Source organism: Rutilus rutilus (genome assembly GCF_951802725.1).
Source record: "Rutilus rutilus genome assembly, chromosome: 24".
NCBI lineage: Eukaryota > Metazoa > Chordata > Actinopteri > Cypriniformes > Leuciscidae > Rutilus > Rutilus rutilus.
This window is the reverse complement of record NC_140228.1, coordinates 1,088,098-1,115,384: the sequence shown is the minus strand read 5'-3', so window position 1 is coordinate 1,115,384 and position 27,287 is coordinate 1,088,098. Positions and strand designations below refer to the sequence as shown.

General features: G+C 43.2%; 1 protein-coding gene across 4 annotated transcripts in view; it reads right to left on the bottom strand.

Moving 5' to 3' along the window:
- Positions 1–1,788: 1,788 nt before the first annotated feature.
- Positions 1,789–27,287, bottom strand: part of LOC311284201 (uncharacterized protein) — a 30,622-nt gene continuing 5,123 nt past the window's right edge. For 2 of the 4 annotated variants that reach the window (XM_084399102.1, XM_084399103.1), the window contains 6 exons: positions 12,098–12,144; positions 11,815–11,999; positions 6,042–6,196; positions 5,428–5,873; positions 5,085–5,293; positions 1,789–2,257 (listed from right to left, as the gene is read on the bottom strand). In XM_084399102.1, the coding sequence (XP_084255228.1) occupies positions 2,087–2,257; positions 5,085–5,293; positions 5,428–5,873; positions 6,042–6,196; positions 11,815–11,999; positions 12,098–12,144 (1,213 nt within the window). In that variant the 3' untranslated portion in view covers positions 1,789–2,086. Of the gene's footprint in view, positions 2,258–5,084; positions 5,294–5,427; positions 5,874–6,041; positions 6,197–11,814; positions 12,000–12,097; positions 12,145–12,255; positions 13,269–27,287 lie in introns of those variants that run through there. The other 2 variants (XM_084399105.1, XM_084399104.1) reach the window with 2 other exon arrangements.

Here is a 27,287-nt window from a genome sequence, read left to right as displayed (position 1 = left end):
GCTGCTTACCTATTGCAGATTCAGTCTTCCCAGCCTGGTGCAGGTCTACAATTTTGTTTCTGGTGTCCTTTGACAGCTCTTTGGTCTTGGCCATAGTGGTGTTTGGAGTGTGACTGTTTGAGGTTGTGGACAGGTGTTTTTTTATACTGATAACGAGTTCAAACATGTGCCATTAATACAGGTAACGAGTGGAGGACAGAGGAGCCTCTTAAAGAGGTAGTTACAGGTCTGTGAGAGCCAAAAATCTTGCTTGTTTGTAGGTGACCAAATACTTATTTTACCGAGGAATTTACCAATTAATTCATTAAAAATCCTACAATGTGATTTTCTGGATTTTTTTCTCATTTTGTCTCTCATAGTTGAAGTGTAACTATGATGAAAATTACAGGCCTTTCTCATCTTTTTAAGGGGGAGAACTTGCACAATTGGTGGCTGACTAAATACTTTTTTGTACTTGTACTGAAAGCAGAACAGTTTTGTTGGGTTTAAAACATGAAAATTATTATAAAAGTTAATGATTATAAAAACTGACTTACCTTTGTTGTATCAAGTGATATGGAGAACAATGTATGTGGTGCTTTTATACTATCTATGCCCACCCTCTGCCCTCAGAGAGAAGGACTTCCAAAGAAACTGATATTTAACTTCTGTTTTTGTGGTCGCTTGAGTCATGGAGGTTAATGTGGTTCAGGTTAATATGTTCAATAAGTGGTTTTGTTAAAGGTCCCGTATTATGCCCCTTTTCACAAGATGTAAAATAAGTGTCTGATGTCCCCAGAGTGTGTATGTGAAGTTTTAGCTCAATATACCCAACAGATAATTTTTTACAGCATGTTTAAATTGTCATTTTTTGGGGCTCAGAAAAAGTTTTAGTGTGTGCCCTTTAAATGCAAATGAGCTGCTGCTGCTGCACGGCACAGGGGGCACCTTTTAGGAGCAAATCAGTTACTCCTAAAAATGGTCCCAAATATTTTTCAGTTTCAGAGATTGAATGCTTTTTATGTCTTGATTAAATTGTTTCACATAATCCTCTGATACTATTCGCATTGCCAGTAGAATATAAGCCAAATAGGATCTACCTTTCCATCCTTAGGAAGGAATGGATAAACTTTGTTATCATAAACAAGATGTGTGCCATTAGAAGCAACAAGTGTTTCGTTTGTCGTTGTTAGAATAGTTTTGTCACATTTGGAAAATTGGAAATGCATTTCTGGCCTAGCTTTCACTACACTGTTTCCTTCAATACACCAGGAAGAATTCCCTTCAGATTTAACAATAAGAGCCAACTGATAGTTAGAATCAATACTGTTGAATGCTGGTAAAGGCCATGAACTATAATGTGGATGCGAACAATTTCTGTAGTGACGTACACAGCTTGTAAACAGCAGCTTGTCTTCCCATGAATAATCAACTGCCTTAAAAACACATCTGTAAGGATTTGATGTCATCAACGGTTTTAAAATTGTGCATTTGGCACCAGCTTGACCCTGTAATTTGATACTAATCAGTAAGGAGACCAACACAGTTAAGAAAAGCCTCATGTTAATTTGCTACATATCCTTCAGTGTGATAGTTGAAAATTGTCCACTGGCCTGGCAACTACATGTCAACTTATTCTAACCCTAACTCTTCCAGTCTACTAATACTCTAATAAGTCTCAAATGATATGTCAGCAACTATGTTAATGGGTTTGTAGCATACTTAGTATGAAATAAATGTATTTTAAATACATTTTGGTATAGGTTTTTTTTTTTTCACTAGGGATGTAAGAAAACAAAAAGTCAATAATAATGTTATCAAACTTTATTAGTAGAAGCATTCGTCCATTTTTATCCATTCAACAAGAGTCTTTTAGCAAGAGCTCATAAGAGATGATACATACAGAGAGGAGTATATAAAGAGTGTTTTAGGCATTAAGTAGAAAAGATTACAGAACTCTAGTTTACAAGTACAGTGTTTAAAAAGGCTAAACATCATCATACCAGGTTACCAGCATCATGAGGCAGAAAACTCAAAGAGGACGATGAGTGTGTCAGCGCTCTGTAGATCATTCAGTAATGGCAGGTGTAGCAGAGGATGACACACTTTATTGTGGGTCTATTTCCTCCAGTTTTTCCTTTACACTTTCGTACTCAATTTGCCACTCCTCCTTGGAGAGAGAGGAAGGACTGACCTCCAAAAACTTGTAGGCATCTTTGGTCTGGAGCTTAAAGATGACAGATGCTTTTTGACAGTCTGCACCAAAACAGCCCCAAGCCTGTGGAATTAAAACATTTATAAATCAAGTCACCTTTATTTATAAAGCGCTTTTTTACAATACAGAGTGTATCAAAGCAGCTTCACAGTGATAATATGAAAATAAAACAACAAGTTTGTTTCTAGAAGAAAATTGTGTCATCGTCCACCCTAAGAAAGGCAGATAAATAATATTGTTGAATATTAAATGTCCCCAACTAAGCAAGCCAAAAGCCAAGGCAAAGTCACATTAGACATTTAGATGAAAAAATGAGACTGCCATTTAAACGTAAAATATGGAATTTTTCTCCACTAGGGGTCGCTAACCTATTTACAATAACAAAGGCGTAGTTTGATGACGCAACACATGCTAAGAATTATGGATGTTGTCGTCAACGTCAAGCCAGCCGTCGGCTGATCTAATAATGTTTATGGATGACTGAATACATCAATGCTTTTATCATGGCTGTGATATGAAGCAGTTCGGGATTGCTAAGAGACAGCTATCAGCTCCAAACGCGACACGAGCTCCCGATTTTCATTCTACCTAGTGATGGCAAAATGAGGCTTCCTGAACCACTGAGACCTCGCAGTCCATTGCTTCAGCCAAAGGTTCATTACTCGAAGCTTCATTCAGCATTGCTCACTAGTGACACCTAGCTACTGTGCAAAGAAATAGCAGACAAATTCATTCATTCTGAACCAGTGTTCAGAGCCACGCCCCCCCTCCCTCCCTAATTTTATTAAAAAAAAAATATTTTTTAAAAAATAAATGTATATTTTATAAAATACTTTTAGAAATAAAAATATTTATTTGTAATGTAAATAAATATTTATATTTATTTGTATATTTTTATTTAAATGTATATTTTATAAAAATATTTTTATAAATACAAATATTTATTTATTTATTTTGTAGGCTACTCACTGTTGATGTCTGTAACCTTTCATTTGCAATAATAAAAAGACATGATCAGACATTTGTCCATTACTGTGTATAATATAAAATATGTATCTTTCTCTGTCTGAATTTACTTGTGCAGAGTCACACACACAGTTTATTAATTATTCATAAATTGTTTGGATAGTGACAGTATGAACAACAACAGTGACACTGTGTTGAGTGCAGTGCTTATGTTAGAGGGGGTGTAATAAAGTAAATTTATTCATTTAGCAGATTATAGATAACAGATTAAAGTAAACTGCAACAGAATAGTCCGGAAGGAAGTATTACAATAGATTTTTTATTGAGAAACAGAATTATTTCAAGTGTGTTGGGGTTTAGACGATTCCTCTTCTTGGACAAAATCTCTCTAGCCTTGGAAAATATCCTTTCACAAGGAACAGGGGATGCAGGGGAACGTAAAAATGGCAGTGGTACAAATGAGGACACTGATGCTTCTGTTGAGCCCAGACAGGGAAGGATCTCCTCTTTCTTGCTCGTCCATTACCAGGAAAAAGAAGAGTCACAAAAAGCAAACAAATCCAAAAGGGCAATCCAAATCAAAAAGCAGTCCAGTCCAGATGCAAAAATCCAGAGCAATCCAAATAATATTATCTAATTAATATAACAAGACTATAATATAGCTAGGCCTACTATAATAATAATATACTATAACTATTCTAACCTGATAATGTAATAATATACAGCCCTCACATATGACACAACAGTTATCATCTAACTCTCTGACTCTCTGACACTACTACAACTGCTTCTACTACTCCTGCAACGCCCACAAGGAGGCGCGAGTTTCGAACCGCCTTTTATCCGGAAGCGACACTCAGACCGAACCGATGACGTATCCACACAAACCGAGGCCTCGTTTGTCATTAGTCACGTGATTTTCACGTTAACGACACAAGCCTCGAATCGCGGCTTCATCTGGCACGCCCACTTTTTCTCGACACACGCTCCGACGCCTCGGTTCAAATGTCACATCACTAATTCTACCGAACTACACGAGTGCAGAATTACTGCTCACAGGTCAGTTTATTAGACAAATTAAACTTGTGAGGTAACGCAGCGCTGTTTCACCTGGTCTAACATTAACGTTACATTAGCACACTAAACTGCATCTGAATGTGTTGAAATGTTAGTTTGTCTGTATGAGACTAGCAGTAAGCTAGATCAACATTCGAATAACATACAGATCATATTCTAACATTTTATCATTGTTGATCTATATAACATTGATTAGTTTTATGTAAATGTGCTCACCTGTTTAATAAAGTACATGTAGGAGCAGTCGAAGTCTCGGACGTGGAGCTCTCGCTTATATACTGTCTATGGGAGCTCTAGGCACCTCGAAAACACCGCGCTGATATTGATTCTCCTTTTAGTTCTGCTTTTTTATCCAAAGTTTGCTTGCCATGGTCCATAATGTTTGAAAACAACAACAACAGCGTGCAGATAGACATTGCGAACTCCACAGTTGTCTGCGTCTGTCGCCTTGGTTAATCAGAGGGCTCTGCTCATAGCTCTGGTTACCATGGCAGTACGAGTGGAAACCATAGGCGGAAACCAGGCAACGCGGATATGACGCCATTGACTGCGACAAAACGGAAATAAAGACACGGTCCGTGTCTTCAAATTAAAATATTAATTTCTCTGGATTTAGAAATTAATTGGAACTGTCGGGATAATGTAAATACACAACTTTAAAAAATATATAACATAGATATATTAATTTCTTTATATTTTTAAAGCAAAAAAAAATACATATTGTGCCTTTAAGAGGGAACCCTCAAGCCTTCCCTCAGGTACAAATAAAGATAATAATAATAATAATAATAATAAGAAGAATATCTTCCTGGAAATGTTCTTGTAATCATGTAAACATTAATTTTACCTCTGTGGCTGTTTTGATTGAATCAAGAAATTCATCTTTTAGGTCGGCAAGGTCTTCGATAAGATCTTCTCCAACAAAGGTCTTCTGTTCCAGGGAGACCAACAACACACGAACACTCGCCCAGAAGTTTTTGAGCTCACCCAGAATGTCATGAATTTTTGTCAAGCTTTTCTGAACTTCAGGTAGATAGATGGGGTCGGGTATGGACTCTGCAGAGGGGAAATAAAGGTTTCAACAAGCCACACATTCGCTCCCTGTCTTAAACTAGACTTGAATCTTGGCACAGTCTTAAGCATTACTTGTCATGTAAGTATACTTAAAACATGAAAGAAAACAGACTCACTCCTGTCCTTCATCTGCAGATCCATCGTCTGGAGTTGGATCTGCCACTGCTTCTGTTTCAGAGCAGTCTTATCAGCGATGAGGATATTCAATTCAGCTTCAAGAGCCTTCAAATGTGCATCTTGTTCAGGATCATGGGCAGCATCATAAATGCTTTTAACAATTAGCCCGATGAATGGAACGATTGCAGCGAAGACGCAGAGGCATCTACTTGTTTGAGTTATGGATCTGACAAACTCTTGAATCTCATGGTTTTTACTGTTTATCTTTTTCTCAGTTTCAGCAAGCTCTTCTGTGTTTTTTTTAAATTCAGCTTTCATATCATTCAGGGATTTTTCAGTCAGCTCTAACTCGTTGTCTTTTTCTTTAAACTTTTTATCTGTATCATCTTTTTCCTTGATAACATCACTGGTGGCCGATGTTACATCTTTAATGTGTAAATCATACCTATACAATGTTGAAGAAATGTTGCTGTTAAATTAGCATGTTATACCAATGGGCTTATTGGGCTGTGTAACTAGCTTAAAAGTTTATCTTAAAATTTGTTCATACTTTTGCCTGATTATAGCAGTTGCATGTAGAAGAATAATGTTTTCATGAGGAAAATATTCTTACCTTTCCACTATCTTTTCCACATTAGTGATAATGTCTGTGATCGAGGCTTGTGCTTTTCCTAGGACTTTGACCACCAAAATCGGCTTATTTTTCTCCACAGCTGACACCAACATGGGAAACAGCGACTTAACCAGGTTATCACTGGTCAAAATACACTAGAATTAAGAGACAAGTATCTTAGAATTTAAAAACCGACAGTCACACTGATGGCGACGAAACGTTCAGAACTCTTATTGCTTGTATTTTTCCAGTAAATCTTTCTGAAATGCATTAACTGTTGTCATTATAATTTAAGTTAAAATTTAAGTTGTAAAAATGTGAGAAATGCATTTAAAATTTATAAGCATATAAAACGTACTCGGTTACTAATGTAACCTCGGTTCTCTCTAGAAGAGGGAACGAGTATTGCGTAAGGTTAGCTTACGCATCGGGAAAGTCTTCTTTCTTCGAGATCTGAAGCCAAAAAATTATCCTTAATTTTGTATACATTGTCAACGCAGTTCAGCAGCCGACAGACCTAGGCAGGCTGTATATGCGTGCTCATTGGCTGCTCGGCGGCAACTGCTTAAGCCTATCGGTGAGCGCTCTGAACGCGGCAACCAATGAGGGCGCTTCGCGCCCTCCACACCCTTCTAACCGTCAGAATGGGTGTGGCCAGCGTGTATATATTCAGCGCTCATAGGCTAAAATTCTGGTTTTCGTAGTCTGAAGCGCAAAAGCTCGTGGCGCGACACGGCAGGTTACGCAATACTCGTTCCCTCTTCTAGAGAGAACCGAGGTTACATTAGTAACCGAGTACGTTCTCTTACGAGAGGTCTCTCGTATTGCGTAAGGTTAGCTTACGCATCGGGAACCCTTTGTCAACGCCGTGTGCGCCGAGCATCGAGCCCATGAATCCCAGGGAAACCAGGGAAAACACTCTGCTGGGAAATGTGGCCGGTCGGAGAGATGGGCCAGCGCAGTACAGGCACTTCATGCAGCATATGAAATAGAGCGGCGCGGCCGGTCTATAAACATATAACAGTACAAACAGTAGGGCCGGCAGAGCGAGCCCATACAGTACATAAGCACTCATAAGGGTAGGAGAAAACGACATAGTCGGTCTCACATGAAGGGAAAAATTCCCGCGCGACAGAGAATAATACGGGCGGCCAGCAGCGCGGGCCAGCACCGACAACAGCGCGTAACGGGAAATAGGAAACAGAGCGGATCAGCCGGTCTGAGTCAAACACTTCACCCTGAGTATAGTACCAGAATAGCGCCAGCATATGAACTAGGGATGTGCACGAATATTCGAATTTTCGAATATTCGATCTGTAATTATTATTCGAAAAATAAAATACTATTCGAATTTTATCGAATTTATGAAGCCGTAAATACTTTGCGGGTCGTAAATGCAGTGAATCCCTGATAAATCCCAAGCACTAACTCGCAGTTATAATTAAATGCACTGGGTGGCACTGTGGCGCATGTTTAACAAGTTGTTTGTATTTTATCATAATGTCGTCGTCTGCCTCGCGAAGTTTAGAATTACTAGTCGAAAATGAGGTTACTAAATGATTTTACAAAATGTAATTACTTTTGATCAAATTAATTTATTAATCTGGAGTTATAATATCATCACCACAATGAGAAATCACATGAAATCCAAACAGCAGCAGTCGACTGAGGAAAGACAGCTGTCTATCACTGACTGCATCACGACTGCAGGTAAGCGCAGCTGTAGTGCGAGTGATCCGAGATGATAACTTATCTAATAGTAAAATGATATTGAGGTATATTCTTCCTTTAAGTTTTCTTTGAGAGAGAGGTTTAAGAACAGAAAACGCAAGGTGCTGTTAGAAACTTAGAACTAGAACACCGTTATCTTTGTTTCTCTGAAACGTCTGTCAGCGCAGCGCGTTTTCTCACTCGAGCATAAATTGCTCGCCGCGTCCCTCCATGTGGATATTATTGTTTTTCTCAACATAAACGTGAAACAATATAAACACGATAATCATATGCTGACTCGAGTGTATGTGTACGTTCTGTACGATAACTGGCGCAATCTGCTACTCTGCTTTATTAGGCGTTTTTTTCCGTTCGCGCTGCTTGAGCATATAGGCCTATCCTTTTGTTCTTATATTTTTTTGTTTACACATAGGCCTACTGTTTAATGTTTTCAATTAAAAGAAAACTTTAACACATGTTGTAAGCTTGTTGTGTATATTGCCTAATCATAAGCTTCTTCAGAAATGGTGACAAAACGTAAGAAAAAATTACCTTAAAAAATAACGTATTTTTCGTTAAACGTCATTTAAATAAACGAATATTCGAATATTCGAATTTTATGAGCCCGAATATTCGAATGCAATATTTTAAAAAAATGCCCATCCCTAATATGAACATAGTCTGCACACGAGAAATGGGCAGAGCATACATGTTACTTATGCTGACAGTATTTTTGCCTGTAGGGCAGGAACTTCCAGGTTATAAAACCTCATGAATGTTGATGGGGAGGCCCAGCCCGCCGCCATACAAATACCGTGAATAGAAATTCTGCTGGACCAGGCCCACGACGAGGCCATGCCTCTAGTGGAGTGGGCTCTGATGCCCAGAGGGCACTGCAGGTGTCTGGAGGCATAAGCTGCTGCTATCGCGTCCACTATCCACCTGGACAAGCTCTGCTTCGAGGCGGCAAGAACCTTGGTGCATCCGCCGAAGGAAACAAAGAGCTGCTCTGAACGCCTGAAAGCGGCGGAGCGCGTGATGTAAACTCTCAGCGCCCGGACAGGGCATAGGAGGTTATCACTGTCCCCACTGTCGGATGCTGGCAGAGCCGAGAGGGACATAACTTGAGCCCTAAACGGGGTTCCAATCGCTTTGGGGATGTACCGTGTCTCGGTCTGAGAATGACTTTCGAGTCATTCGGCCCGAACTCAAGACATGCAGGGCTAACAGATAGCGCGTGCAAATCACCCACTCGTTTGACTGAAGACAGAGCTATCAGAAAAATGGTTTTAAGTGACAGATACTTTAGATCCGCGGATTCAAGCGGTTCAAAGGGAAAAGCCTCTAGGGCCGCTAGGACCAAGGACAGATCCCACGAGGGAACCGAGGGGGGCCGCGGGGGATTCATCCATCTAGCTCCTCTGAGGAAGCGGATAATGAGCTCATTCCTTCCCATTGCCCGGCCGCGCGTCGTCTCAGCGAACGCTGCAATAGCGGCCACATATACTTTGAGCGTGGAAGGGGATCTGCCCTTTTCCAACAGCTCTTGTAAGAAGGAGAGCACCCGCGGGACCCCGCATGCGCGCGGATCCAAGTTTTTAGTAGTGCACCATTTAGAAAACACCGACCATTTAGACGCGTAGAGCCGTCTCGTGGAGGGGGCTCTCGACTGTGTGATCGTGTTCACGACCCCTTCTGACAGGTCAACGGGTATCCGTTGATCACCCATGCATGCAGCGACCAGCGGTCTGGATGGGGATGCCAGATCGATCCACCGGCTTGGGAGAGGAGATCCTTTCTCACCGGGATCGGCCATGGGGGTGAGTGCGACAGCCTCACTAGCTCTGGGTACCAAGTTTGGTTTTCCCATCGTGGGGCTATAAGCAGCACTGAGTGGTGCGTTTCTCTGATCCTCGAAATGACCTGTGGCAACAGGGAGATCGGAGGAAAAGCATACAGCGGGAGGCTGGGCCATGTCTGGGACAGCGCGTCCTCGCTCTTCGAATAAAACTTCGGGCATTGAGCATTGTCTTTCGACGCAAAGAGGTCGATTTCCGCTCTGCCAAATAGGCGCCAGAGAAACTGGACTGTCTGGGGGTGCAGAGACCATTCTCCCGGGGGAATGTTGTCCCTGGACAGTCTGAGCGGTAAGCCCACACGAGAAGGCGTTCTGTCAGCCTGCACAGATTCCTGGATCTGACACCGCCCTGTCGGTTCACATAGGATACCACGGAAGTGTTGTCCGAGCGGACTAGCACATGGTGATCCCGTATGAATGGGAGGAAGCGCCTGATCGCGTTCTCGACCGCTATCATCTCCAAACAGTTTATGTGGAGGCATTTTTCCCGGTCTAACCATAGGCCAAAAGCCAGTTTGCCCTCGAACAGAGCGCCCCAGCCTGAGGTGGAAGCGTCCGTCGAGATAACTTTGCGGTGTGAGATAGCTCCCAATGTCACTCCCCGCTGGTACCAGTCGGCCGCTAACCAGGGCTTCAGAGCTGAAACGCAGCTCTGAGTCACTCTGATGCGAATACCCCCGGAAGCCCATGCTCTGTGAGGCACTCGGGCATCCAGCCAGCGTTGTAGCGGGCGCATTCGTAAAAGACCCAGCCGAAGCACTGCTGCGGCTGAGGCCATACAACCCAGTAACCTCTGAAATGTTTTGAGAGGTACGGTGCTGCCCGGCCGGAGGGACGCGGCCAAGCGTCGAATGCAGCGCGCGCGCTGTGTCGACAGGCGGGCCGTGTACTGATATACCTGACCGTCGAAGGCGAATCTCAAGAATGGCCTGTGACGGGGTATTATCTGGATCTGAAAAGCACGCGTCTTTTAGATCGAGAGATATAAACCAGTCCCTCGGGCGAGAATTTGCGAGAATTTGCGCGAGAATTTGTCTGGTTGTGAGCATTTTGAACGGTCTTCTCATAAGAGCCTTGTTCAAACGTCTCAGATCCATAATTGGTCTGAGAGCTCCGTCCTTCTTGGGAACGAGGAAATAACGGCTGTAAAAGCCCAACTCGCTCATGGAAGGGGAAACCGGTTCTATAGCCCTTTTGCACAGAAGTGTAGCTATTTCTGCTCGAAGTAGATGTGCTACTTCCCCATTCACTCTGGTCTCGATACGCGCTTGAAAGCGCGGAGGGCGGCGAGCGAAATGCAGAGTATAGCCCTGTTTTACTGTGCTTAGCACCCGTTCTGATGCGCCTGGAATAGCTTCCCACGCTTTTGCGTGTGCAGCCAGGGGCAGAATGGCCTCCGGGCTCCGATCGCCGCGCATCGCGGGCTCGAGAGCTAGAAAAGGAGGGGCGGGCGCGGCGCGCACGCTCTTGGAAACAGTAATAATGTAAAGGATATGTCGCCGGATAGCGTAGCAGGCACGGATGGCTGAAGGCGGCGAAGACGGCCGGCTTCCTCAGGCGCTGTCCTAAGCTTGCTGGTCGCTGGTTTCAACGGCGGCGGCTCTCAAGATCCAGCGATGCGAAGAGCGTCGCTGAAGACAAGAAAATCAGAATTTTAGCCTATGAGCGCTGAATATATACACGCTGGCCACACCCATTCTGACGGTTAGAAGGGTGTGGAGGGCGCGATGCGCCCTCATTGGTTGCCGCGTTCAGAGCGCTCACCGATAGGCTTAAGCAGTTGCCGCCGAGCAGCCAATGAGCACGCTTATACAGCCTGCCTAGGTCTGTCGGCTGCTGCACTGCGTTGACAATGTATACAAAATTAAGGATAATTTTTTGGCTTCAGATCTCGAAGAAAGAAGACTTTCCCGATGCGTAAGCTAACCTTACGCAATACGAGAGACCTCTCGTAAGAGAACCAAGTACACTTATTTTACCTAAGATTGTTCAGGGCTCACATTATGATATTATGACACATTATTGATTTATTTCCAGTGAGGGGAGAGACTCTCATAACCAGTTTAGCTCAATTTAATCTCTAGCTAAAAGACAGACTATATGACATGCTATTTACTACAGACCCTTCATGTTTGGTATATTGACATACTTTTTTTTCTTTCTAGGAGGCAAGATAATGAAATCAAGAGAAATCTTAAACTGTACTTTCAACATAGTTGCATCAGAGGAGCCAAACAGAAGCTGGGTTTCCACAGCGCGACTCCTGATGGTTCTCTCCAGGTTGGGGAAGTTGACCAGGCACAGGTAAGAGAGATGGTAGAGAAGCGCTGTCTTTTCAACAACAGGGAGAAGCTCTTGTACAAACGCCGGGCTCCACTGGGACACAGCCACTGGTGAAAAACATATTGTATATTTTTAAAGACTGAAAACATCACATTGATGGCTGTATTGTTTTCAAATTTGTTTGATGAAATAAGATAATACTTGCTTTTGCTATCAGCCATCCTTAGTAGGTTTACACAAAAATGTTGTGTACTGAAAGCAGAACAGATTTTTTGGGTTTAAAAACATGTCTCAGAAAATACAATATGTAACTGGAAGGATATCTGACAATTATTATAAAAATGTTATGTGAAACTGACTTACCTTTGTTTTAGTAAGTGATATGGACAATGTATCCGGTTATTTTATACTAAAGCTATAACCATCCTGCCTCCGCCCTCTCAGAGAAGGACTTCCAAAGAAACTGAAATTTAACTTATGTCTTTATTTAAGAGAAAGGACCACAGGTGCTTAGGAAACTATAGGCCTAGTTCTCGCCCTGGAGTGTCGGTCAGAACGCAGGACAGGAGGCAGGAATCAGTCCGAACACTTTACTGAACTTTCTTCGGCAGCACAGACATTAGACTGCAACGATGCCACAATTTTCACATTACAGGGCAGATTTGAATATAGTAGTTGCCTCTTAGCTTATATTGATGGAAATGGTTGGTTTACATTATGTACTTAAATGCATTTGTGTAGCTGCAAATAAACAAAACTGTAAGAAATGTTACATATACTGTATAAAGTAGCATTATTGATGAAGTCTATCAGCTTAACATTATATCTAACACAATACACCAGCTTAACCCCCGGGGGTTGACAATCATGCCGGCGTGATAGGCTCACTTTTTTTCTTATCAGTTCAAACGAGAGTCCAAATAATCTGTTGACTTTGATCTTACAAACCAGTTTCATACATCAATCGATCCTGTTAAATGTGTATTATATTTGTGTATACTCACAATAAAAACAAAGTGTTGTTCTTTTTGCCAAATAAAGAAAAATAACTTGCTTCGTAGTTCTGCCTTCTCTCTGTCAGTGAAGTCCATTCTGAAACGCGTCCGAAAATGAACAATAACTCAGCGAATAGTCAGTCAAACAGACATACAGACACACAGGCATGAAGCTTGAATTCTCTTCTTTTAAATGAAGTATTTTTTATAAAAAACAAATATTCTCAGTTTATGTAATCTGTAAGAAAAGAGCGAGATGTCAGTCGTTCTCATCTCAGTGAATTATTTTTAATGTGACCCCGCCCACGGAGAGTGCGCGCTATTCAAACGCAAATGACTGAGGCAATCGACGCAAACCTGTGAACGCCCCCATATCAGCTCGAGAAAACACATCAAGTTTATTCAGATCATTGTACTTGTTTACACCACCTCGCAGCGCTGTGAGGAATAATAATAATGGAAAATGTACCTCAGAATTGCTGGTATTTCGAGGAACAACGGATGCCGCTGAGCTGAGGAATACTGTAGTAATTTTTTTTTTATTCTCAAGTGAATCGCGTTTCTGTGTGTGAATGAATGAACAGAGATGCGCGCTGTTTACCACAACTCGCAAAAAGACGGTTTAAATTTGAATCGCATTTCTGTGTGAATGAATGATCCGCTTTTAGCAAACTATATTGCTATACTGAGATGAGTAAAAATTGACTAAAATATGTTGAAATAAAATGTATTTGTATAAGCAACGTATTAAACTGACTTATATAAACGAAAGACCTATGTTACAGACATATGAAAGACAACATTTCGTTGATTAGTTTTGGATAGATTATACATTTTTACTGTAAAATATCTGCCACCTCAAATAAGCTTTTGTTTGCCAATTTTTGCCCATATGTTAAGTATAGTATGTTTTGTCAAAAATAATCAAATAATCAATCAAATCCTTAACTTTGAAATATGTATGATAAAATGTATACTTTAGTTTTTACAAAGAAAGATTACACTTGAATTGTTGTTGCAATTGTAATCTTTTTAATAAAAAAATATATATTTACAAGGTAGATGTAAACAAACTATTAAAAGGTAAATAAGACTTCCGGTTTAAGGGCTAATGGAGTAGACGTGTTGTCTCTTGCTCCCGTATCTTTCAGTTTAACCCAACATTTTAAGCCAATTTGATCGTTTATTTAGTTTCAAAACTGAACTAAATATACTACGCACGCTGAAACTTTGTCTAAACATGACTTCTAAGTCGGCTAAGCAGAGCAAAAAAGAAACGAAAACGGACTCTGTAGATGACACTGCTAGCGAGCTTAACATGGCGGCGATGGTCAAGCTCCTTGAACAACATCGCCAGGCCTTATCGACCGAATTCAAAACAACCATCTTGACGCTCGAAGAGAAGATTGATCGCATTCAGACTACACTGTCGGACCACACACATAAAATTGCCTCGCTCGAATCGAGTACCAATGATCTAGACGAACGGGTGCGGGCGCTGGAAACGACTTGCGTCACAATGGCTGAATGTAATGCGAAATTACAAGATAAAGTTGTGGACCTTGAGTCACGCAGCCGCCGAAACAACATTCGGATTGTGGGCTTACCGGAATCACTCGAAGGGCCACGTCCTTCAGTTTTCTTCGCGCAGGTCCTCGCAGACATTCTGGGAGAAGAAATTTTACCCTCTCCGCCGGAGATTGACCGGGCACACAGAGCTCTTGTTAGTAAACCAGCGACCGGGAAGAAACCGAGGCCAGTTATCATCCGGCTCCACCGCTACCGTCAAAAAGAGTTGATCATCCGAGAGGCTCGAGCCAAAAGAGGCAAACTGGTTTACCAAGGCAACCCGGTCGCCATCTACGAGGATTACGCGCCTGAAGTGGCTACTGAACGCGCTAAATACCGGTCTGTTATGGCAGAACTATATAACCTTGGATATAAACCAACTCTGTTTTTCCCCGCTCGGCTCTCAACTGGACCAAAGACGGAGGTAAGAAGATGTTATCTTCAGTGACGGAGGCCGAGAACTTTGTTGCAGCTGCCCGCTCCTCGGATCATGTGCCATAACTGTCCAACAGTCAACCAGCCGGCGGGGTTAATTGCTGTTCTCAGTTTTCTAGCGGTTAAATTGATGCAAGTTACAGAAACTATTTCCAATGTTTCCACTTTGTGCTGAGAGCGGGGTTATTTTTTGCCTTTTTTATTTATTTATTTTTTGGGGTGTTTTTTCTTCTTTTTTCCCTCCCTTTTCAGTCACACCAGAGAGTCGGAAATTATAGTAGTCTTTCTATCCGCTCAATGCCGTCTATAGTAACTGTTTGGTTGGCTTGACATGATTATTGTATCGATTATCTTGTTAATTCAACGTATTTAGGTATGCATACTTGAATGTACTATACATTGTTATTATTTCTGGCATTGTTTTGTTCGACTGTTTTCACGTTAAACTATATAATTGTACAATTATAGGGCCAACTCTTACATGTACATATGCATGCGGAGACTAGGCATTTATTTATCTAGACATTTATTTATCCTAAGGTTTATTTTTTTCTTCATACTGTTGTATTGCAAAATCACATGGGTTGCCTCATAGCTGGCAACTTCACCTTAAAAACTATTACTATTATTATTTATTTATTTTATTTTGGCACTATATGTGTATATTATGTATAATATTTTTATTTATTTTATGTATACAATTATTTTTACTCAACTTATTTTTATTTATTTTAGTTTGTTGAGGCTCTTCCTTTTTGTACTTTTATGCTATAAAAAGTTATGTTTTAAACTTCAAGTTCAAGTTTTATAGGGCTTACTACTGGAACGGGAATGAGATCCAGAAGGATAGAAGCAGTAGCGGAAGTCGAGACTAAGTGCTCAGGCAAGTGAATTGTTAAAGGTGGGTGGGGGGTGGTTAGCTGTGGGGTGGGGGGGTGTTGGCTATATTGGTCTCCTTTACCTTTACCTTTTTTTTTTCTCTCTCTCTCTTTTTTCCTTTTCTTCTTTTCTCTTTTTTTTCTTTTTTCTCTCCTATATGTGGATCCAGAACGATTTCCAGTCCAATGCGATCCTGTTTCGTTAAACTCACAGTATGGTTAATACCATAATGTTAAGTGATGGAAACCTGCGCTTAGTGTCATGGAACACCAAGGGGATGAACAGTGCCGTCAAAGCTAGTAAGATTTTAGCGAATATTTTAGCGCATTTACGGGATCTCAAGGCAGATATTATGTTTCTACAAGAAACTCACCTACGAACGGTAGATATACTGCGTATTAAGAGATCATGGATGGGTCACCTGTTTCATTCCAAATTTTCTCAGAGAGCTCGCGGGGCTGCTATCATTATCCATAAAAGAGTTATGTTTGAGCACACTGATACTATTATAGATCCAAATGGACGTTTTGTTATGGTCTCGGGCAAACTAAAAAACATACCAGTAATTTTAGCTTCCATTTATGCCCCCAACTGGGACAATGATGAGTTTTTCGTTAAGTTTTTTTCAAGCTTACCCAAAGTAGATGAACATCATATAATTATTGGAGGGGATTTTAACTTGGTTCAAGACGTATCCATGGACAGGTCTTCCTCTAAACAGTCTACTCTAACAAAATCAGCTAACGTGGTGTTAAACAACGCCTCTCAACTGGGACTCTCTTACCCTTGGAGGTTTAAAAACCCTCAAGGCAAGGCTTTTTCATTCTTTTCTCATGTTCACCATACATTTTCTAGAATTGATTTCTTTTTGGTAGATAATAAATTGTTACACTGTATTTCCACGTGCACTTATCACGCATTAGTGGTCTCTGATCATGCCCCAGTATCTATTGACGTAACTTTGCCAACTAACAGACCGTCACCCCCACCCTGGAGATTCAACTCCTCCGGGCTATCAGATAGCGCATTCAAAGATTTCCTTTCCTCGCAGATTAAGTTTTACTTCGAACTCAATCAGACTCCAGATGTTAGCAGTCACACCTTGTGGGAGGCTTTCAAAGCATTCATTCGCGGCCAGGTAATTTCATATTCCTCACAAGTAAGGAAAGCCAAAAAGCTTAGACTATCCGCAATAGCTGATGAACTGTCTAAGTTAGATGTCTCTTATGCCGCTTCCCCTTCACCTGTCCTCTATGCTAAAAGAGTTCAATTACATTCAGAATTCAACCTTCAGTTGACCGATTTAATAGAGAGACAGCTTAGGCAATGTAGACAGCATTTTTTTGAGCATGGAGACAAGGCTGGCAAGCTCTAGGCCTATCAGGCTCGATCAGCTAGCACTTCAAGATGGATTTCTGGTATCAGATCCCCAACAGGTGAATTAGTTACGGAACCAGCTGAAATTAACCTGGTTTTCTCAGACTATTATGCTAGACTGTACACTTCAGAAAGCCCTCCCAATAATACTACAAATTTAGATCTTCTCAACTCTCTTGAATATCCCACAATTGATGAAAACACTGCCAAGAATCTAGGCAACCCAATTACAGAATTAGAGATACAGGTAGCAATTAATTCCATGAAACCGGGAAAATCTCCTGGCCCTGATGGCTTTACAGTTGAGTTCTATAAAGCTTTTGCTCCCCTTTTAGTTCCTACTTTAGCATTGCTTTTCAATGACTCTTTTAAGGTGGGCTGCCTTCCTCCTACTTTATCCGAGGCCTCTATTTCTTTGCTCCTTAAAAAGGATAAAGATCCTATTTCTTGCGGTAGTTATAGACCAATATCACTTCTGAACGTAGATTTTAAAATTTTGGCTAAAGTTTTATCTTCTCGCCTCGAACATGTATTACCATGTTTAATTTTTCATGACCAGACAGGCTTCAGCCCAGGAAGACACTCTTTTTTTAACACTAGAAGGCTTCTCAACATTCTCTTTTCCCGCCCATCTGACTTACCCGAAATTATTGTGTCTCTGGATGCTGAGAAGGCCTTCGACAGGGTGGAATGGGGTTATTTGTTTTTTATTTTGGGAAAGTTTGGGTTTGATTCTAATTTTATTTCCTGGATCCGACTTCTTTACTCCTCCCCAATGGCATCTGTTCATACTAATGGCATACGATCACCCTATTTCTCGCTTCAGCGTGGGACGCGACAGGGATGCCCCCTTTCTCCCTTAATTTTTAATCTAGCCATAGAACCTTTAGCTATCTGGCTCCGTAGCCACAATGGCTTTGAGGGAATTTCTCGTCATGGTTTAGTTCACAAACTCTCTCTTTATGCTGACGACCTTTTATTATATGTCTCAAACCCTGCTGCCTCCCTACCCCCAGTTTTGGATATCCTAGACAAATTTGGTCAACTATCTGGCTACAAGATAAATGTTCAAAAAAGTTAAGTTTTTCTGGTTAACTCTGAAGCTAAAAAACTTCCACGATCACTCTTACCCTTCAAGATTGCGCCTGATGGTTTCAAATACTTGGGGGTCCTTTTTACGAATTCATATAATAATCTTTTTGCAAAAAAATTTCAACCGCTTGTGGACAAATCAAAACTTGATATGTGTAGGTGGGCCTCGCTACCTCTATCCCTTGTAGGTCGAATTAACTTGGTCAAAATGGTTATTCTACACAAATTTATGTACCTCTTTCAACACTTACCTATTTGTATTAGGAAATCTTTCTTTACTGGCTTTGACAGTATTTTGCGGTCATTTCTATGGGGGAATAAGCCTGCTCGCCTTAAGAAATCAATTCTCCAACTTCCTAAAGCTAAAGGAGGCCTTGCACTTCCCAACTTTCAGCAGTATTACTGGGCCTGTAACATCAACAAGCTTCTTTTTTGGAACAAAGATATCTACTCTGGCAGCCCTCCTTGGGTGCATACAGAAACATCATCAATGAAAAGCACTCTCTATTCAGTTGTCTGTTCTCAGCTTCCCTTAGTTGTAAACAAAGTCTCAGATAATCCAGTAGTCACTAGCTCTCTTAACATTACGGTTTGCATAGAGGCTCCACTTATATGCCCATCCTCAATAACTACTTTTCCCCTCCGTCTAGTTCAGACCCTGCATTTCGTCTCTGGTCATCTAATGGCCTTCTCAAGATTAGTGACCTCTATGATGAGGGAGTATTTGTCTCTTTCTCTTCCTTATCTAAAAAGTATAACCTACCCAGTCATCACTTATTCCGGTTCTTTCAAATCCGACACTTTGTTCAGAAGCAGTTCCCCTACTTTCCCAATCGTCCCCCTGAAACAAAAATTGATCACTTTCTTGCTTTAAATGCCAACCACAGGCATTTAATCTCAGTCATTTATAATTTAATAAATTCTATTAATTCTGACACTAATGCCACTCTTAAAGATACCTGGGAGCAAGACCTCGGTGTTACTATTACAGAGGACCTATGGAATAGCATCTTGAACCAGGTACATACCTCTTCCATATGTGCGAGGCATGGCAATTCAATGTAAAATACTATTCCGAGCGCACTTAACCAATGCCAAATTGGCAAAAATCTTTCCAGACAAAAGTGCTGCCTGCAACCGTTGTAAACTTTCTCCTGCCGACCATCTACACATGTTTTGGACTTGTCCGCAGCTGGTGTCCTTTTGGTCTAATGTATTTCAGACGCTTAAAAAAGCTATCAACACTAATATTGTCCCTGATCCAATTATAGCCCTATTTGGGGTTTCCCCTATGCCTGATTTAATTTTTTTTTATTTTTTTTTATTAATTTCTTTTTAAATTATTATTATTATTATTATTATTATTATTATTATTTTCTGAACTATTGGATGGTGGTGGGGGGGGAGAGATCATGTAAGGGGTTAATAATGGACAATATATTACTCTATACTGTTTATGATGTTATATTCTGTACTGTCGTTGAAAACCAATAAAAAAGATTTGGAGTAAAAGGTAAATATAAGCATTTTCTTTAAATAATTTTTATTGTGTTTTATTAGTGACAAATTTGGGGAGAGGATACATATTCCAAAACTGAAAATATGAGAATTAACTGCACAATTACTAGACATGTTTTCCTTGGATAATATACAATTTGAAAGCACAATTTGTGATTTTTTTTTTTAAATAATTAGATGCTTCCAACTGTGAACCAATTTGGTGTACAAAAAAAAAAAAAAATAAATAAATAAAAAATTATATATATATATATATATATATATATATTATATGCATATATGCATTTTTTCTTGTGGCTCAGTGACACACCTGAATGAATGGCTCATTATGTCACATGCCTGTCCTGTCTTGTGCTGCACATGGGTGTTTTGTTATTTTGGGCCATGTGCTCTTGTTATTGTCTGATCCCTCCCCCTTGTTATCTGATTATTGTTTGAGTTCATCCACCTGTTCCCTCCTGATTAGTTTCCCTTTATTAGTTCCCTCTTGTTTGCAGTCTGTGTCGGTACATTGTCTTTTGTTTCCTGTTTCCCGAGACCTGCCAGAGTGTTCTGAGTTTGTTTATTGTTTTTGTATTTACTTGGTTCTATTTTTCCCCCTCGTGGGTTTTGTTTTGCATTTTTGTTATTAAATACTTATTTTTCTCCAGCGTTTGAGTCCTCACATTTTTGTTCTTAGTTTGCCGTGACAGAATGTACCGACCATTATGAGGACTCAGCGGAGAAGAGAGGCGCCACCAGTCTCCTGTCCGCAATGGGAGCGGATTCTCCGTTTTCAGGAGTTGGTCTCCCTCCGTCAGCAGGGGATGGAGGTGAGGGAGTTTGGTCAGAGGTTCCGTCGCGCTGCTGAAGGGCTGAACCTGGGCGAGGAGGCTTGCAGGGATCTGTTTAATTATGCGCTGGATAAACCGATGGACTGGCTGATCTGTAGGGCTTTTGACCATGTCAGCTTTGAGGCGATGGTGGAGGGTTTCATTCGCCATCGGGAGAGGATCGCCAGGGGAGTGGTCTCTGTTCCGGTGATCCAAGTTCCAGTGGACCCAGTTCCGGTGGTTCCGAAATGGAGGAGGAGAAGGAAGAACCCCTCCGTGGCTATTCCGGTGGACCCAGTTCCGGTGGACCCAGTTCCGGTGGACCCAGTTCCGGTGGACCCAGGTCCGGTGGACCCAGTTCCGGTGGACCCAGTTCCGGTCGACCCGAGTCCGGTGGTCCCAGTTCCGGTGGTCCCAGTTCCGGTGGTCCGGGGACGGAGGAGAAAGAGAAAGGCCTCCTCAATGACCTTTCCGATGGCTCCTAACCCGGAGGCCATCCCGGAGGTGACTGCCATCCCTGACGCGTCGCCCTGGTACCTCGCCCTGCCGGCCCCGCCCAAGCTGCTCGCCCTGCCGGCCCCGCCCAAGCTGCTCGCCCTGCCGGCCCCGCCCAAGCTGCTCGCCCTACCGGCCCCGCCCAAGCTGCTCGCCCTGCCGGCCCCGCCCAAACTGCTCGCCCTGCCGGTCCCGCCCAAGCTGCTCGTCCTGCCGGCACCACCCCAGCGACCAGTCACGTCTGCAGAGCCTGGGTCTTCGGACAAGATGGCCACCGCCAAACCTGTGTCTTCGGACAAGATGGACACCGCCGAGCCAGTGTCTGTTCCTGAGCCGGAGCCAGTGTCTGTTCCTGAGCCGGAGCCAGTGTCTGTTCCTGAGCCGGAGCCAGTGTCTGTTCCTGAGCCGGAGCCAGTGTCTGTTCCTGAGCCGGAGCCAGTGTCTGTTCCTGAGCCGGAGCCAGTGTCTGTTCCTGAGCCGGAGCCAGTGTCTGTTCCTGAGCCGGAGCCAGTGTCTGTTCCTGAGCCGGAGCCAGTGTCTGTTCCTGAGCCGGAGCCGGTGGTGCCAGTTCCAGTGCCTGAGCCGGTGGTGCCAGTTCCAGTGCCTGAGCCGTTGGTGCCAGTTCCAGTGCCTGAGCCGGTGGTGCCAGTTCCAGTGCCAGTTCCAGTGCCTGAGCCGGTGGTGCCAGTTCCAGTGCCTGAGCCGGTGGTGCCAGTTCCAGTGCCTGAGCCGGTGGTGCCAGTTCCAGTGCCTGAGCCATTGGTGCCAGTTCCTGAGCCGGTGCTGTCGGTGCCAGTTCCTGAGTCAGTTCCTGAGCCGGTGTCGGTTCCTGTTCATGAGTCGGTGTCGGTTCCTGTTCCTGAGTCGGTGTCGGTTCCTGTGCCATGGCCGCCCGAGGGGTCGTCTCCGCCATGGCCGCCCGAGGGGTCGTCTCCGCCATGGCCGCCCGAGGGGTCGTCTCCGCCATGGCCGCCCGAGGGGTCGTCTCCGCCATGGCCGCCCGAGGGGTCGTCTCCGCCCTGGCCGCCCGAGGGGTCGTCTCCGCCCTGGCTGCCTACACGATCTTCTCCGCCCTGGTCGCCCGAGGGAGAATCTCTGCCGTGGCCACCTGAAGGGTCGTCTCCGCCCTGGCCACCTGAGGGAAAGTCTCCGCCCTGGCCGCCAGATGGACTGACATTGCTGTCCTGGTCTCTCGAACCCTGTGGGCCACTCTGGTGTCACAATCATTTTGTTTCTCCCGTCCCACCCTGGTCTGTCCCTCCCGTCCCGCCCTGGTCTGTCCCTCCCGTCCCGTCCCGTCCCGTCCCGTCCCACCCTGGTCTGTCCCTCCCGTCCCGCCCTGGTCTGTCCCTCCCGTCCCGCCCTGGTCTGGGTCTTATGGAGCGTCTGGTAGCCGCTCCATAGGGAGGGGGTAATGTCACATGCCTGTCCTGTCTTGTGCTGCACATGGGTGTTTTGTTATTTTGGGCCATGTGCTCTTGTTATTGTCTGATCCCTCCCCCTTGTTATCTGATTATTGTTTGAGTTCATCCACCTGTTCCCTCCTGATTAGTTTCCCTTTATTAGTTCCCTCTTGTTTGCAGTCTGTGTCGGTACATTGTCTTTTGTTTCCTGTTTCCCGAGACCTGCTAGAGTGTTCTGAGTTTGTTTATTGTTTTTGTATTTACTTGGTTCTATTTTTCCCCCTCGTGGGTTTTGTTTTGCATTTTTGTTATTAAATACTACTTTTTCTCCAGCGTTTGAGTCCTCACATTTTTGTTCTTAGTTTGCCGTGACACATTAAGTATGCAGGCCATTGTCTCCTCAGGTGTGAACCACTAAATATGCATGATGGTGTTGGATTGTTGACGCCCACTCGCATATTGCCTTTCCAAACAGACAGTGTTTTGCAAAATTTAAATCAATGTATTGTGTTATGTGAATTAGGCAGGATGATTTTCACATCATTTTGAAGAAAAAACTCTTATTGACACATATGTGTTTTGTGGCCTTATTTCAGAAACTTTAGTTTTTAGTTTTTTCAATAACCATGCACAAACATGTATATTCATGTTTCTCACATATTATGGTAGCCCTGTTTGTGCTAAATAGAGTGTAATTACACCTTTGCCATTAATATGTTGATAAGCAACTGAAAAAAGCACAAATATCAGGGCATGTCAGAACATCTCAAGAACCCCAAAAACACCTCAGACCCCAGAGGGTTAACCAGGTGACTAATAACTCATGAGTCACCATTCCTTAATGTAATCTGTACAGAATAATGATATATTTGTGTGAATAATACAAGCGCAACACTTAAATCAGTTACAAACAACATGCTTAAGCATTCTACAATGACATTCGTTCTTTGCTAACTACACGGCATGACTCGTCATTTATCTTGAGTGGATTTATGACCCAAAAACTCGATTATTCCTAGATATTCACATATATAATCGATCTTAAACAAGTATTGCGTCAAATGAAACTCACTTTTCTCACATAAGGACATACACAGTTATTGATTTTCAACACAACCACTGCACCGCAACTTCTGGAACAGTCTTACTGTGGAGAGCACAGCTGTTTAGCACCCATATCACCCTGTAGCCCAAGACTTGTTGGCCACTGAAGCTAAGCAGGGTTGAGCCTGGTTAGTACCTGGATGGGAGACTCCTGTGAAAAACCAGGTTGCTGCTGGAAGAGGTGTTAGTGAGGCCAGCAGGGGGCGCTCACCCTGTGGTCTGTGTGGGTCCTAATGCCCCAAAAGGACACTATACTGTCAAAGAGCACCGTCATTCAGATGAGACGTAAAACCGAGGTCCTGACCCTCTGTGGTCATTAAAAATCCCATGGCACTTCTGGTGAAGAGTAGGGGTTGTAACCCCAGTGTCCTGGCCACATTCCACCCATTGGCCCTTCACAATCATGGCCTCCTAATAATCCCCTTACATTGAATTGGCTCTATCATTCTCTCTCCTCTCTCCACCTGTAGCTTGTGTGTGTGTGTGTGGGTCATATACACCTCAGAGAGCGACGGGTCTGTGTGTGTGTGTGTGGTGAGCGCACTGGCGCCGTTGTACTGTGGCTGCCGTCGCATCATCCAGTGGATGCACACACTGGTGGTGTTGAGGAGAGATCCCCTGATATGATTGTAAAGCGTTTTGGGTGTACAGTTGTACATATGAAAGCGCTATATTAAAGCCTCATTCTATTCTATTCTTCTTCTGTTCTTTATATCATGCGCATTCCTCTGGCAGGCTAATGTGGCTTAATGCATTAGACTGAGGCCTTGTCCACACGGACACGGGTATTTTTATAACCGTGACTTTTTTACGCGGTTCGTCCGTTCGTCCACACGGAAACGCAGTATCAGGTCACTGAAACCGAACATTTTTGAAAACCCCTGCCAGGGTGAGTATTTTCAGAAACGCCGGTTGCAGTGTTGTCGTGTAGACAGTAAAACCGGGGGTTTTGCTTCTGATTCAGGCTTCTGATTGGCCAACGTGGCTTTACGATCGCCGCCTGCTGGTGTGGTATGCTCTTGACAGGGCGTGATAGCGTGTTTTTGTGTTTTCATGTAGGTGGAGATTTCTTTTAAACCGAGCATGTGTGGACGGGTTTTTTTTTTAAAACGCAGAAGGAAAAAGTCAGGTTATAAAAATACCCGTGTCCGTGTGGACTAGGCCTGATATATATATATAAAAAAGATATTATCAAACTCAGTAAACACCATACTAATAATGTATGCTACAGAAAAGCAGATGAGCACAGAATATGACGAAAGAAAGCACATTTGTGTTCAGTTCAAATAAACCTGCTGCCTGTGTTTTATTAATTATAATGAATTGTGTTTTTTATTTTATTTTATTTTTTTTTATTTTTTTTATAACTGTTGAATCAGAATCAGAATCAGAAAGAGCTTTATTGCCAAGTATGCTTGCGCATACGAGGAATTTGTCTTGGTGACAGTAGCTTCCAGTACACATACAATATAAAGTGACAAGACAAGTAACATAGGTATAAATAAAAAATAGAAAAAATAAAATAAAAATAAAAAGATTATAAATTATAAATATATATAAAGTTATAAGGTGCTATAATGAAATGTCTGAGGGAAGTATTGCACATGTTTGTTCCACAGTAGGGGAACATTAAGTGTTCATGAGGTAGATGGCCTGGGGAAAGAAACTTTTCCTGTGTCTGGTTGTTTTTGTGCTCGGTGCTCTGTAGCGTCGACCAGACGGTAACAGTTCAAACAGAAAGTGTGCTGGGTGTGACGGGTCCAGAGTGATTTTGCGAGCCCTTTTACTCACTCTGGATGAGTGCAGTACTTTGAGTGTGGGAAGGGTAGTGCCAGTGATTCGCTCAGCAGTCCGAACTATCCGCTGTAGTCTACGGAGGTCGGTTTTGGTAGCAGAGCCGAACCAGACGGTGATGGAAGTGCAAAGGATGGACTGGATGACAGCTGAGTAGAACTGTACGAGCAGCTCCTGTGGCAGGTTGAATTTCCTCAGCTGACGCAGGAAGTACAGTCTCTGCTGGGCTTTCTTCACAATAGAGTCTATGTGAGTGTCCCACTTCAGATCCTGAGAGATGGTGGTGCCCAGGAACCTGAATGACTCTACTGCAGTCACAGTGCTGTCCATGATGGTGAGTGAAGGGAGTGCAGGGGGGTTTCTCCTGAAGTCCACGATCATCTCCACTGTTTTGAGCGTGTTCAGCTCCAGGTTGTTATAACTGCACCAAAGAGCCAGCTGCTCCACCTCCTGTCTGTACGCAGACTCGTCACCGTTCCGGATGAGTCCGACAACAGTAGTGTCGTCCGCAAACTTCAGGAGCTTGACAGAGGTGTCTTTAGAGGTGCAGTCATTTGTGTACAGGGAGAAGAGCAGTGGTGAGAGAACACATCCCTGTGGAGCACCGGTGCTGATGGTGCGGCTGTCGGACGTGATTTTGCCCATTCTGACTAGCTGTTGTCTGTCTGTCAGAAAGCTTGTGATCCATTGACAGACGGAGCTAGGGACAGAGAGCTGGGTCAGTTTGGTCTGGAGCAGTGATGGGACGATGGTGTTGAAGGCAGAACTAAAGTCCACGAACAGAATCCTTGCATAGGTCCCTGGTTTGTCCAGATGTTGTAGGGTGTAATGCAGTCCCATATTGACCGCATCATCCACAGACCGGTTTGCTCTGTAGGCAAACTGCAGGGGGTCCAGCAAGGGTCCAGTGATGTCCTTCAGATATGCTAACACCAGTCTTTCGAATGACTTCATGGCCACAGATGTTAAGGCAACAGGTCTGTAGTCATTGAGTCCTGTGATCTTTGGTTTCTTCGGGATTGGGATGATGGTGGAGCGTTTAAAGCAGAAAGGGACTTTGCACTGCTCCAGTGATCTGTTGAAGATCAGTGAGAAGATAGAGGCCAGCTGGTCAGCGCAGGTTTTCAGACAGGCTGGTGAAACACCGTCTGGGCCTGGTGCTTTCCTTCTCTTCTGTTTCCTGAAGATCTGACGCACATTATCCTCACTGATCTGAAGTGCAGGGGGGGAGGGGAGGGGGATGGCTGGAGGTGTTGATGGCTGTGTAGAGAGATGGTCAGGGCGGGTATGGGGTGTCTGATCGGGGGTCTCAAATCTACAGTAAAAGACATTCAGCTCGTTCGCAAGATGCTTATTGCTGTCGATGCTGGGGGATGGTGTCTTGTAGTTGGTAATGTCTTTCAGGCCTTTCCACACTGATGCAGGGTCGTTGGAGGAAAACTGGTTTTCCAGCTTTTTGGCATAGCTCTTCTTAGCCACTTCAATCTCCTTTGTCAATGTGTTCCTGGCCTGATTATACAAGATCCTATCCCCACTCCTGTAGGCATCTTCTTTGACCTGACGAAGCTGTCTGAGTTTTGGTGTGAACCATGGTTTATCATTGTTGAATGATAAGTAAGTCCTGGTAGGGATGCATAAATCCTCACAGAAACTGATGTATGATGTTACAGTCTCTGTGAGCTCGTCCAGATCGCCGGCAGCAGCTTCAAAAACACTCCAGTCAGTGCATTCAAAACAGGCTTGTAAGACCTGCTCTGTGTCGTTGGTCCATCTCTTTACAGTCCTTATTACTGGCTTAGCAGTTTTAAGTTTTTGCCTGTAAGTTGGTAGAAGATGAACCAGGCAGTGATCGGAAAGTCCTAGAGCTGCTCTGGCGACGGAGCGATATGCATCCTTTGTTGTGGTGTAGCAATGGTCCAAAA